This window comes from Cynara cardunculus, unplaced genomic scaffold (assembly GCF_001531365.2).
Source record: "Cynara cardunculus var. scolymus isolate 2C unplaced genomic scaffold, CcrdV1 Un_Scaffold_1903, whole genome shotgun sequence".
NCBI classification, from domain to species: domain Eukaryota; kingdom Viridiplantae; phylum Streptophyta; class Magnoliopsida; order Asterales; family Asteraceae; genus Cynara; species Cynara cardunculus.
This window is the reverse complement of record NW_020200909.1, coordinates 54,261-68,252: the sequence shown is the minus strand read 5'-3', so window position 1 is coordinate 68,252 and position 13,992 is coordinate 54,261. Positions and strand designations below refer to the sequence as shown.

Here is a 13,992-nt window from a genome sequence, read left to right as displayed (position 1 = left end):
TTGTTCAGTATTGCTAATCCTTAAAATATATAAACTTCTTTATTTGAAGGCTGTATATCTAATCATATTAATTTACCAAATAAATATGACAAGAATCAAGAACATTATCGAAGAGAGAGAGAGAGACGACTATGTGCAAAAAGCATTAAAAGTCAGAAAAAGAGGGACGAAACCTGTACATTTTGCTGATAGTATTCGCCCATGGTTTCTGGCTTTTTGCCTTTGGAGATGCATCCATATAAACCTCAAGTGGTTTTGGCGGATGGGATTTGGATTCAAGTTGCAACCCCCAAATCATCAATTACCACCTGCAACTTGCAAACCCCCAAAATCCATTCTTCTCCTCAAATAAAGTCTTCGACATCATGTCAGTTACTCCAAACAGTACAGCTTTCATGGCGCAAGCAATGCACGCTGATAATCCGCACCGTGAGACATTTCATAGATTCTTCGAGTGTTGGATCAGCGAGCAGAATACATACCTTGAAGAGCTTGTATCTGCCGCCGACAACCACAATCGGGACGAGAACGACGACGCCGTGCTGTGTCCGTTGATCGAGAGGGTTGTTCGGCATTACGAGCAGTACTACCAGGCCAAGTCCAATTGGGAAAAGCGAGACGCGATTTCGATGTTCTCACCGGCGTGGCGGAGCAAGCTGGAGGATGCGTTTTTATGGATCGGCGGATGGCGACCGACGTTGGCCATCCACCTGCTCTACTCCAAATCAGGAATCCAGATGGAGGCCAAAATCGGCGATTTAATCCGTGGATTGACGACCGGGGATCTAGGAGACTTGGAGCCGAATCAGATCAATCGAATCGACGAGTTACAGAAGAAAACCATCTATGAAGAACGAATGTTAAGCGAAAAATTTGCGAAACAACAGGAATCGGTGGCGGACAGGTCCATGGTGGAGCTTTCGAACGCGGTGTCGGAAATGATCAGAAATGAAGACGGCAGCGATGAGGGTGAGAATGAGGAGAAAGTGGAATCGACGTTGGATTCAAAAAAGGACGGATTTGAGGAGTTGTTACACATGGCGGATGATCTGAGATTGGAGACCTTGAAGGCTGTAATCGAGATATTAAGACCGATACAGGCGGTGCATTACCTCATCGCGGCGGCGGAGCTGCATCTCCGGCTACACGACTGGGGAAAGGAAAGGGAAGCCCACGTGGCAGAAAATGTTACTGGGGCCCCTAGCGGGTTGGACGTTTCATGACGTCATTATTTTGACTTTTCTTATTCCCTAGTATTTATTATCATCATTTTTTCTTTTGTTTTTCATAGAAATGATTTTGTAGAGCTGTTTATGTAGTATCATTTTTTTTAATTAACATACTTTAAAGCAAAGACAGTTTTAGGATTTGAAAACCCTTCTATGCATTTGTGATTTCAATCTACAAATACAGTACCTAACTTTGCGTTATTGAAACTGTTAGGGTGACCATTATATTCTCAAGACACATGATCAATCAAATTCCATTCATTCTTTTTACATTCATGCATCGATCTAACAATTTTGTTATCTTAGGGATTGTTTGTTTACCTTTTAATAGTTCCATTAAGAGGTAACATTTGAATCGTTAAGAGGTGAATCTTATTTGACAAAAAAAATATCTATCTTTTAATGGTTTTAAAACTCTCTGAATGATTTTATATCATGAACCATTAAGCGCCTTAATTTCATTTTGTACTATATCATGAAAGACCCTTAATCATTCCGACCACTTAAATATTTTGTACCAAATCATTTAGCAATTGTCAAAACAACCTCTTATTCTCTGAAATAGAAAATAAAACTTAATATTAAAGAAAGAAATTATTATTTTATTCAATTTCATTATAAGATTGAGTTGTTATATTTTATTAAAAACTTCTTTAAAAAGTTTATTGAGATGATAAATTAGAAAATAATATAATTTATGTTTAGAAATTCTATATTTTAATTTTTTTATTTTAAAGAAAATTATAGAAAAGTCATTGGAAGTTATATGGGTTTCATAAAAAGATGCATAATATCCGCTAATGGTGTTGAGAAAATTAAAACGGCGGTCATAGCCCGAAATACTGTTTATGCATGAAATGTTATATTACAAAGTATTTAACAAAAACTCTTAAAAACTATTCTTTATGCATGAAATACTGTTTATTAATGTATATTACTTAAAATTTAAAATTATAAGTAAATTGTGCGTAAGTATAACTTATTAAAGCTTCAATTTTGAATTCGTATAATTAAATGCAGATAAACAATAATCAAATACAGGATAAGTATCTCATTTTAAATTTAAAAAGTCTAAAATATAATTAGAATAATCATTAAGTTTTAACAGAATTATTATCTCTATAAATTTTTATTGTTAAGCCAAAACTAAATTACTTCATTATTTAACCTAAATTAAATTATAATAAAAACTGAATTAAATAAATTGTAAAAAAAAGTAGAATTTTTAAATAGTTAATTTAATATTAATATCGATATATTTTTTAAAAATTTTATGATATATTCAAATTTATTTTTATTCAAACATAAAAATATTATCTCTATCAAAACCACATAAACCGTATTATATCAAAAAATATAAAACGAAATATTAAAATAAAGATATATCTCGTTGCATTATGCAAATATCCTTGTAGCTACTCTCTAAAAATACCCACAGTTTGGATTTATCATTTAATTATTATACATGATCACTCATACTAGTAAAATTCAGTAATAGTGACAATAACGATAAAGAACGACATCCCTTATTGACATCATAGTGTCGATACACTATCTTTGTTCGTCCACGGTTTTGCATCACCAACTCTCTCATTTCTTTCTATTTTGTACCAAATGATCCATTGTCTAGTTATTGCCTTACAATCCTACCGCTTAGTGCATTGTAAAAACAGAAACTAAGCTCATCCGAAAAGATTTTTATTTTGTTTCATATTAAAGCTTATCCATTAAGGCACATAAACGTAGTGTCTGCCTGTTAAGTTGATGTTTAGTTTGTCAAAATGTCCTCATTGAAGCAACGTTTTTCAAAGTTAACATGTTCCCATTTTATTTATATCAAGTTTCATTCCAGGCAAACATATTTATTCATAGCATCCACCGGTGGTGGTGGTGGTGGTGGTGGTGGTGGTGGTGGTGGTGGATTCTAGTAGAAGGTGGTTATTGGTGCAGCAGGGGAAGTGCCGTAACTATAAAAATCCGCAATTTAACTTAAAAAGTCTCATAACTAAGAGAGTACATGGAACTGAACTACCGATGGAAAAGGCAGGCAGAGTCTTCATAGCTCGTCTTTGGTTGGTTGGATTATGGTCTCTTCGTCCTCACGGTTCTTCTGAATGAACTCAATGATATCCTCCTTTGTCCTGTTCCCTTCATATGGCACCACTTTACCGCTTGATGATCTGAAGTATAGCGTCGGGTAACCTTGAACTTCAAACGCGTCACTTGGAATGTCATTGTTTGATCCATCCTGATACAATTTTAAAAGTAAGGAAATTTACAAAAACGAGACTGGAAACCATAGGTTTGTCATTTCAGTATTTGGCACATGCTAAGTGACGTAAGAAGCAAGCGGGAACTTACAAATTTAGCAATCATGACACTAGCGTCGTGTTCAAAAGAGACGGCAACTTCATCCAAGATCGGAGCTAGTTTCTTGCAATGTCCACACCATGGTGCGTAGATCTCCAGTAGAACTGCAAAACAAGTCCAAATGGTATAAGCTTTTGAAAGAGAAGGGGAAGCGAAAGTTAAATGAAAATTGGCAAGAGTTGGAAAACAAACATAAAAACCAAAAGGCTACATGACCTCTACCCGAAAGCTATTTCTGTGAAAACAAATCCCAAATACATGTAAAGTTTCTCTTGATGTCCCAAGGCCAACATTTTTAATCATGAATTTCTATCATCACAAGAACATGAAAATCGATTTCCTTTCACCATTTAACATTTTTATTTTATAGGTCTCCTTTAGCATAGACAGAATCTTTACCGTTCTTTTTGGAGTCCAAAACCATGTCTTTGAGGCTATTAGCAACCACCACCTTCACAGGTTCATCGTTGGTTTCAGGAATCGGCTCCGACTTTATAAACGGCTTCACTTTTCCATCCTGCAGTTTATAGCAAATGTGAGCAAAAATGGTTTTATTTTTTTAAATAAAATCCATGTATTGTTTGATACGTATGGAATCATGTAAACGTTGACAGTTTAGAACAAGGATAACATGACCACACTTCCATAGACCTTCTGAGTGATCATTTGTAAACCTGAGCATGTTTGCTTAAGTATTTGTTTTCTCATAAGAAATCACTTGATAAACAATGAGAATAAACCAAACGGCCCAGAAAATAAACAAGAACTGATGATAAGTGGGTTCAAAGTAATAATTTAATTTACTTGAAATCATTACAACTTAAATCATGGAGATATCCAGGGTTTGGAAGTTAAACATACCACATAGTCATTCAACCAAGGGGCGAGTTGATCAGCTTCCACATTTGAGTTGATGAACTTCAGACCATTACTGTTTTGTACAACGAGGACAGGTGCTTGGTCTTCTTTAAGGCCGAAATACTGCTTGTCCAGGTATACAGGGAAATTAGGATGCGAGTCAAAGTCGAAAGAAAATTATGAAAGATGAGAAAGATACTTAATTACCTGCAAGGCAGCTTGACTAGCTTGAACATCACCCAATAGGAAATTTAAACCCTTTCCTTTGTATTCGCTAGCAACATCCTTGTATTTCGACTTGAAAGCATCGATTTGCTCATGACTGAAATCCAGAAACAGCATTGCCTAGGCAGAAGAAACATATAACCTCTGTTGGTATATCACAGAAAAGTTATAGAGAAGGTAACCAAACCAAACCAAACGATATGAGCTCGATATATCCCATCCCGGAGGTGCAGCCAGCTGGTCAGGGGGTGGGATGTCCATAGACCTGACCCTACCCAAACCTCAAGGAGTAGAGCTGACTGTTTCCGTGAAGACCCCAGCTTGTGAGAAGTGTGCCAGAAAAAAGAGGAAGTTTGCCACAAAAAAGATGAGGAAATAGAAAAAGGAGAAGGCTCAAAATAGAAGAATCATGTAACCCAGCATTATGTGGGATAACACATGGACACTATTTTGAAAGCATAAAAGTTATTTAAATTAATACTTGAGTTTATAATTAAAGGATTCATACAGGAGCAAGCTCTGCCACAGTGATTACGCAACACAACCAAGTAACTTGTTGGAACTAGGAGGTGGTTGACAAATTGACACAGCTGACTCGTGGCATCACAATCTTGCATATGAACAAATAGAATAGTTGCCTGCTGGTTGTTAAAATATCCTCGTCTATTCATGTTTATGTGTTTAGGGGTTCACCGAACCCCACACATCTCAAGGTGGTATTCAATAAATAGTAGCAGCAATACTCAGAATAGACACGAAAATGTCCTATTGTATTTTGAGAAACCCTTGGTTTATATTTACAAACATGATTAAAAAAAAGGCATGTGTAAAAGGGGTGTCCTGAAGTACATATATACCTTAGCATTGGGACTTTCAAAGTATTTGATTAGAAATGGTTGGTTGTTTGGGCTTTGGTCAAAGAGTGTCACAATAGGAATGCTAGCATCTCCAATGAACTTCTCCAAAGCATCAACTTCAAATGTCTGAAAGCTCACAAAACAAGTGTTAATAAATTGGTGAGAAGCCTTTATCTTTTACAAAAACCAAGAACCAAAACCGATAACCAAAAATATGAAATACATGTAACAGCAATAACTTTCCTTCTAAAAAGAAATAATTAAAAAGAAACTATAGCCTCCCACAGTGGCAACTGGCAGTACCTGGAAATCAACAAACAGTTCATCAAATGGCTTCAGTAACCTAATGGTCGGGGTGGTCACTGAAGATTCCCCGCGTGGAAGGAGTTCTGCGTTTGTAGTGTGACCAAAGTCGTAGTCCGAGCGCAGCTTATCAGCTAAGATGGTGAAATTCTCATATTCTTCCCCAGATAATTTGGGGAAGATTCCTACCTTCAATGATGCATCAAACATTTAAGGACTTATCAATCGAAGCTACCAAGTCAAAAGCCAGAGGGGAAAAGGGAGTTTGAAAATCTTACCACAAAGACCTTTTTCTCATCTATAAGGCTGCCTGCATCTTCTGGAGTTTTTATTTCAAATGATGCAGGACCTACTTGTTTCTTTAAGTATTCCACTATACCATCAGCCTCCCGAGGGCCTTTGTAGTCTTGGACAGTTTCTCCTCCATTTTTCAAGATCTTGATTGTAGGGAAACCTTGAATCTCATATTGCTGTGCAAGTTCTTTGTTTTCTTCAGCATTGGCATCAACCTTGGCCAAAGCAACTGGAGGCTCATGGCTTGACAACACAAATGCAGCCTTTTCATACTGCACATGTACATAATACAAGTGGAAATTATTACTTTTAGCTCTGTTCCGTTTCAAATACGAGAATTCATCTCCTAAGTGGAAATCTGGGGAAAAAGATAGATACCTCTGGAGCAAGATTCTTACAGTGACCGCACCTGTCAGAAAAGGCAGGATGTAATTTACAGATGTAAGCAATGGATTTTATCCCATAAACAATTGGTAAAATAGACAAGGTGAATTTCAAACGCATAAACTTTAGATGCAAGCAATTTCTAACCATGGATTCCAATTAAAGTTAGAGCAGAAGACATCGAATATAAACAACCGACATTTTAGCTTGAACACGCAGATACGTCAATCATCACGATTCAATAAAAGAAGGGAATGGAGAATGTAATTTTCTTCCAGAATTTCCCATTACCAATAATGTGGCTGCATTTCAAAAATTATGCTTCCTCTGTCCCCATCCTATAGCAATTACGATCTCTTAAACATTAGATAAAGATTTTGAATGCCCACCTCTAATTTACAGCTAATAAGAAATGAGACAAGATCTATCTCAAACCCTTGTGACAACTTATGGAAAATTTAACAACAAATGACAGTAGATCATTAAATTTATTAAGGACCGCCCATTGATTAGAAATTTACATAGGGGGCAGGTCATGCAATTTGAAAACTCCTTTTAAAGGAAAGTGTCTAAAATACTCATTTGAAATATTATTTTAATACTTAATCAACTAAGCATTCTCTGTATTAATTTAAAGCCAGATCCAGATCAGTTAAATAAAGACTGGTCTAAACTTTATCACATAAACGGAATATATGAACCAGTTTCCATTTGGATTTTAATCGTACACCAAACCCACGTTCTAAATCGCACATCTCCTTGCATGAATCACACAAACAAAACTTGATGTAAATGCTTCTTCTCTTAACCTATTCTTCTTTTACCATTCCATTTCCCCCTGGATTTCATCGATAAAGTTAGATCTGTATCTCAAAACACACACGCAGGCACACAGAAACAGGACGAATTCCTCAAGAATTCATAAACAATCAAATAAATATATCGATCTAAATACATGCAATGATTGGAAGTTCAAGTTTACGAATTAAGAACACTCAAAATACTTTTTTCTGGAAACTTCAAGTCAATGCAAGACAACAGTTAGTTTGTTAATTATTACTCAATCAGATCAAATCAAAACCACCAACCAAAAGTTGAATAATTAATCAAGCATATAGATTTATACCAAGGAGCATAGAACTCAACGACTATGAACTTGTGCTTAGCCACAGCTTCTGAGAAATTTGAGTGATCCAAAGTCAAGACATATTCTTTCTCCGCCTCGGTAGCAGAAGAGATTGATACACTGGATGATAAGATTGCAAAAACACAGAACAGAAATAGAGTACAAACCCTAGAAGACACCATAGCTGTTGAGCTCTGTGTAGAGACTTTCTCTCTCTATAAAGTCACAAGAGTTATCGCTAGTTATGTCATGTGAGAAAGAAGACCAAGACAAAGGAGCTTCTTCAGCGTGAATAAATAGGCGTTTGGTGGAATTGAACCCTTATACGTCGTCGTATACGTGGAAAATTGGGAGAATTTCGGCATCTGACGTAGGATTCCATCGATTGTCCTAAGATGAAACAGAGTAAATTATAAGTTTAGTCCCTTAAATTATACTCAATCTACAGATCTGGTCTAATGAGAATTTATTTACTTTTTTAGTCCAAAATAGATCATTATGTCTTGTGTTGGTACTTCAGGTTAATGAAATTCCTTTAAATGATATATATGTCATGTGTGGGTATGTCAAAGAAGTAAAATGCATCTATCAATATATATTCAGTCATCATCTTCGTTATAGGCCAAATTATCATTGTTAAAGATGCACAAAGCTCGTGTTTTTTTGGACATAGATATAAAACATTCGAAGCTCATTTTCAATAAGAAAAAAAAATCATGGGATTTTTTGGGGCACGGTCAAGCTTTGCGTGTGAAAATAAGCTTGGTCGGACATTTTAGCGCTAGATCTTTTCAGGTATTAGAAAGAAAAAAAATTGGTCTGATCGGACTTTTAGGTATGGGCTTCAGGATTACAAGTGTCGTCCAAATCAAGTAATAATGATAAGTAATACCAAATTTCGTTCCGCAGAGATTTAAATTGCAAAGAGAGTCACTAAAGTTAACTTTAAAGTGAGATTTCAAAAAAGGGTTTTTGGAAGCAATAAAGCTTAAGAGAGAAAACATTTTTGCGAGAGTTGGTAACCAAATACTGAAATGAAACAATAATTAAAAGATAGTATGGATGCAAGATCAGGTTGGATTTCAGCAACGAAGTGTAACGAATATTGCTCTATAAATAACTCTTTACAACACTACTGGATTGAATGGCCTTCCAAGGAAGTGCAGATTAGACTATATGTTGGAAGTGTACTTGGTGATGCATCAATCCTAAACTAGTACAAATATTGCCTTTCTTTCCATATAGTTTTGCAATCGATAAGATTACGGTGACTCTTTATAGTCTTTATAACATATTTAGTAGAAATATTTGCGTTGTCTTAATTTTAGGTTCAACTATAAAATAACATGTGTCAATTTGTCAAAGATTACCAGATAAAATATTGATATCATTTGTGAATAGTGAAATAATTTGTTATTAACAAGCAAACATCAACTAACACTTGGCGCAATTTCACAACCTTCACTTACACCTATATTAAGGTATTTACCATAGCATTACTTAATGTAAGTGCTTAAAAGTAAATGACATAAATGGAAATGAATGAATGTAAATGACCTAAAAGTAAATCTTGCACGAAAAATAAAGAAAGCTGAAAAGGTTGTTGTAGCAACAGACAGGAATGAAGAACATGAAAACGTACTTGCAAATTAAAAAGTAACAAGGAACCAAAACTTAGATGAAGATTTGTTCCTGATGACAATTGTTTCCAAAAGGTTACACACCACACTTCACACACTTGCTCAAAGGATTTCACACCACTATTTATACTACTATGAGGGAATCAAAAACGTACAAAAGGGGTAATACCCAATTGTTAATAACCAAGGGACAAAAGAAAAATGCCTTAGTACAAGATGCTTTAGGCATCTTGCAGGAGCATCATCTATCTAAATTTGTTGCCAGGAGTACTAGGAGATGCCTTCTTCAAAACTTTGACTTTTCACCTTATTCAACGAGATTGAGCCTTGTTGTGCCAATATCCAGTGTCCAGTGCTGCAACAACGTATACACCTGCTACAACAATGCTTATGTTAGCATTTTACTCACCAAACTTATAAGACATCACCATTCCTGCATCCTAGCTCCACTAAATGTAAAACCTTAAAATAAGACTAAAAGACTCAATATAGGATTGGGAAAAGTGAAAAATGAAGTGGAATAAAGAAACAATTTGGTGTTAAAATGTATGCTTTTGCACACATATCACCTAGTGAGTTCAAGGACTTTTCATTATTTATATAAAATGGTAAAACGAAAATAATGTTGTTTAAATGAAACTTCCAAAATGAAATGTATTAAATATAAAATCAACATCCTTCCCGAAACCCACCATTTTCGTGATGAAAATCATTATTCTAAACACCCATTTAACATGAACCAAAAACCAATAATTACACAAAAGTGAATAAGGTTAAATATTCAATTACTGTAATCATGGATAAAACTTTATTACCTCAACCATAAATCATGGATAACACTCCATACTCAAATCGTTAACAAAAACATGGACAATACTCAATACTCAAAACAACACCTTTAGGTGACGGAGGAGACATGTTTCCATAGATCATGGCAAAACACAAAGTAAGCCATTCACCAATGCTACCGAGTTTCACTCAAGTTCTTTAGGCTCCGTATACAACTCTACCGAGTATCACCATAAGACCCAAGCTCTGTATACAACTCTAATAAGTACCACTCGCAAGCCCTAAGGATGACCATGATTCCTACTCGTCCTCTAGGTGAGTCTCACCATAAAAGTCATCGGTATCCGTATACGATTCCAATGAGTACCACCACAAGACCTAGCCCTATGCATGACTCAATAAAATACCACCACAGACTAGTAGCTCCATATATGACTTGATAGGGTACCACTGTAAGATCTCAAAACCATGACCTGGTGACCACTCACAAAAAATTATAGTGAGAACATCAAGACTTCTCACTTAAAAAAACAAACATCAACCCGTTGGTCCCAGAGTCTGACCTTAAGCAAGTTCACCTCCGTAATACCAAATAACATCGATAACTCATAGGTCCTAGAGTCTGACTTTACATGAGTCTATCTTTTCAATACCCGTAGTCCTGGAGTCCAACCCCACACGAGTCCCTGTTGGAACCCATATACTCTTAATTCTCAGAAAAACATAGTTGATAAAGAATATGATTGAAGTACGAACAGTGTACTGACTTTGTTAAAACGAAATGTTCAATATAAATAAGAACAGTAGAAGACTTGAATAAATCAGAAGCTTTTATTAGATGAAAATAACAATTCTCAATCTAAACATATTCTCACAAGAAAAGACTATAATATAAGTCGGCACTCTCAGATTATTTGAACCTGAGGAGGAAGTCTCCTTATATACACATAAGTCAAACAAACTATGCTATACTTATGAATCTCTAGGTTGCTGAGTCCGCATCCTTATTGTTGACTGGGAGCGAAAATGGTCAAGCCGCCTTGATTTTGTTGACGCTTGCGAGAATGTCTAGACTAAACACGCGTTCCATGGAGATAGGAGACCAGAGGCTCTGCATGTACTATATAGAAGCTCTCCATGTACTATGCAGAGTTTCTGCGTATGCAGAGGCTCTGCATGTACTATACAGAGCCTCTGTGTCTGGAGTTGTAGCTTTGCATCAAGCGCTTAAGCTTTTTGGCGCATAAGGCTTGATCGTCCACGGAGATTGAGCGCAGGCTCTGTATGTAGGAACCTTCACTCTTTGAGTAAGAGCTCTGGTTCTTGACCTCTTCTGCATGAGAGCTCTTAGTCCAGACTGCTTCTATAGACTAAGTCCTATTGACTAGAGTAAGAGGCTTCTTGCTTACACTTCCACAAGATGGGGTCTAACAATCTCCTCCTACATGTAAATAAGACAGGCTCTTACTAGAATTGAAAAACACAAGTATAGTCAAAGCCAGAGGTTAAAAGAAACCTCTGTTTTATATTATCTATCTAGAAAGTACAATACGATGAAAGGAAATTACATTGCTTGAAAAGATAAAAAAAAAATGCTTACAAAAGAAAGGCCTAGATGTGTTGAAGCTTGATGAACCTCCTAAAAAGCTCTCAAAACTCCAACAAGTTATGGATTGAATTTAGAATTATCTTTACTCTTTCCTTTGCTCCAGGGGTGTTATCTCTACTCCTGAGTAAATGATCTCTGATGTAGCGTAGAGTAGAGTTTGAGTACTTGAAGCACTAGTCTTCTCAAAAAAAATATTTTCTTTCCTTGTTCGTTTCGAAAAACCACCCCTACTTCTGGTTCCACCAGCACGGTCCACGAGGGAATGTTGTTGATGTCTTGCAAATCTTCATTTGGTGCAGTAACGCTTAGTTGATCTATTCCCATGTCCAGAGCCAGATGGAAGTCAAACTTGCATCTAAAGTCCAGAAGGTTCGTCATTGTTTGTCTTATTGCAGAATTGGCCACAACATATTTTATCCCCTTGTTCTTCTTATGATCCGTGAAGTAAAACAGAGACAGAAGATCCCATGGATTCAGATTTATAAGATCACCATTTGTGAAAGTGCTAATCTATCCATGAGATCTCTCCACCATATATTCATGGAAGATGATTTGATTGTGCGCAAAGGTTCATTTCTTGATGTCGAGGACTTATTTGATGCCATCGACAAAATGGACTGCAGAGATAGGATGTGTATATCGATGTAAGAACCTTTGCCTGATGTTCTCTTAGGCCGTTGGATGGAGGTTGATCTTGATGACCGGTGTCTCATCCCGCAGGCTGTAGAGGAATTGGTAGATGTCTTTGTTGTCTGCCTTGTCCTTGATTGGATTGTCATGGGGTGTGGGCTTCATCATTGCATCCATATTATCTTTGATTTTTCAAACTCGATCAGAGGGTCGTTTGGAGCTCCGAGGCCTGCTGCTTTTGCCCTGCTTCTGGTCTGCTTGGTTTGGCGGAACCCTCTGTCTCATAGCCGGTGTGACTACTCTGGTCCCTTGAGTAGGGACCTTAGCTCTGTGCGTGTTTCTTTATGGTGGTGGTACAGCTATTGTAACACCTTCAAGTGGGACAGCAATAAGAATAGCTGTTAGTGTTGGATCGGCTACATTTACTGCCACCACTTCTTCTTCTTCATGTCTCCTTGTAGATGGAACAGCAGTCTCCATGGCATATTCTGTGGAAGATGATAGAGGCTCTTCTGACTCAGATGAAGAGATGTATACGGATAAGAGCTGGATGACATCTTCATCTTTTTGTTGCCCTTCTGGCTCTGCATGGGATGCCGCGGGCATCTTCCCTTTTCATAGCGCCTCTGCATGTGCTGGCGCATTCTGTGCTCTCTGCCTTGATGATTCTTTTGTTGGCTGGCGTAGGGCAGAGGCAGAGGGAGCAGCCCTTGGAGTGGTACTTGGAGCGACTGTGGGCTGGTTCTTCCCCTCTTGACGACTTTGAGGGCCAGACAGGTCTGGATCCTCATCGTCGTTAAGCCTCCTTCTCTTTGAGGCCTCAGCACATGGAATTGGCTCCATTCTCCTCTTTGGCCTCTGTTCATCTGTAGGCATGGCCTTGATCTTAGCCTCAAAGAGTTTAAGGATCTCCTATGTTGCATCCGAGACTTTGAGGATCTCCATGTCAGTACGGTAGTTGAAGGCCGCCAAGGAACGACGTATCTCTGCTGTTGCCTCTTTGGCCTTGCTATTGAAATCAGAGATGAAGTTGGCCACCTTTTGGAGGAGATGGTCACCCAGAGCATTCATGGCAGACTGGGTGACATAATCGACAGGGACATTCAAAGGAATGAGAGTCTAAGCGTCTTGAGATGAAGTGGATGCTCCATCCCTCTGAATGTATGCGAGGACCCTTTGCAAGGCCTCTGCATTTTGAGCCGTCAATTCCTGTAGTTTGTCGAGTCGAGAGGCATTCGTCATAGACTCAGCCCTCAATACTGCTAAGGATGATCGAACTTCATCTAGAGCAGATACAGAAGGAGATGGCTCTGCATGGGCCATGTTGAGTTTTAGCTCATCCAAGGAGCACAGCACAGAGGTGGCAAAGGACTGGAACTCGTCCTTTGTGACATATGTTGTGGTGGTAATCTCTGGCTCAACACATGGGCCAGATTGAGTCCTCGTACCAAGGACACCTTCTGTCTCGACTTGTGGAATGTTGGTCGAGGAAGGATTTTCAGCAGATCCTTGTGGCTTTCTTTGAGGAGAGGTCACTACTGATGTTCCGTTGTGAAGAGGTTCCAAGGAGGGTTTAGAGCCAGCTAGAGGACCTTCCACGAGTGGACTAGGAGATTGGTCGAGAATCTCCAAGTCTTGTGCACCTAAACCTTGCTTTGAACAAAGTGGGGAAACAACT

General features: G+C 37.7%; 2 protein-coding genes across 2 annotated transcripts; one reads left to right on the top strand and one right to left on the bottom strand.

Moving 5' to 3' along the window:
- Nucleotides 1-270: 270 nt before the first annotated feature.
- On the top strand, nucleotides 271-1,427 carry LOC112502770 (protein DOG1-like 3). The gene has a single exon (XM_025106776.1). The coding sequence runs from the start codon at nucleotides 366-368 to the stop codon at nucleotides 1,221-1,223; it is 858 nt and encodes a 285-aa protein (XP_024962544.1). The 5' UTR covers nucleotides 271-365; the 3' UTR covers nucleotides 1,224-1,427.
- A 1,603-nt stretch (nucleotides 1,428-3,030) lies between these two features.
- Nucleotides 3,031-7,912, bottom strand: LOC112502769 (protein disulfide-isomerase-like). Its single transcript, XM_025106774.1, has 10 exons — nucleotides 7,647-7,912; nucleotides 6,515-6,545; nucleotides 6,121-6,408; nucleotides 5,843-6,031; nucleotides 5,540-5,665; nucleotides 4,665-4,802; nucleotides 4,461-4,580; nucleotides 3,999-4,116; nucleotides 3,591-3,703; nucleotides 3,031-3,477 (listed from the first exon to the last, which is right to left on the bottom strand). The coding sequence occupies exons 1-10, from the start codon at nucleotides 7,826-7,828 to the stop codon at nucleotides 3,286-3,288; spliced, it is 1,497 nt and encodes a 498-aa protein (XP_024962542.1). The 5' UTR covers nucleotides 7,829-7,912; the 3' UTR covers nucleotides 3,031-3,285.
- Nucleotides 7,913-13,992: the final 6,080 nt, after the last annotated feature.

Excerpts from the sequence above, each read along its gene's own strand:
- LOC112502769 (XM_025106774.1), bottom strand. The coding sequence starts at position 7,828 with ATGGTGTCTTCTAGGGTTTGTACTCTATTTCTGTTCTGTGTTTTTGCA. Across the intron at positions 6,546-7,646 it reads GTTGAGTTCTATGCTCCTTG|GTGCGGTCACTGTAAGAATC; the intron begins GTATAAATCTAT and ends CTTTTCTGACAG. Across the intron at positions 4,117-4,460 it reads CTTGGTTGAATGACTATGTG|GATGGAAAAGTGAAGCCGTT; the intron begins GTATGTTTAACT and ends TATAAACTGCAG.
- LOC112502770 (XM_025106776.1), top strand. The coding sequence starts at position 366 with ATGTCAGTTACTCCAAACAGTACAGCTTTCATGGCGCAAGCAATGCAC.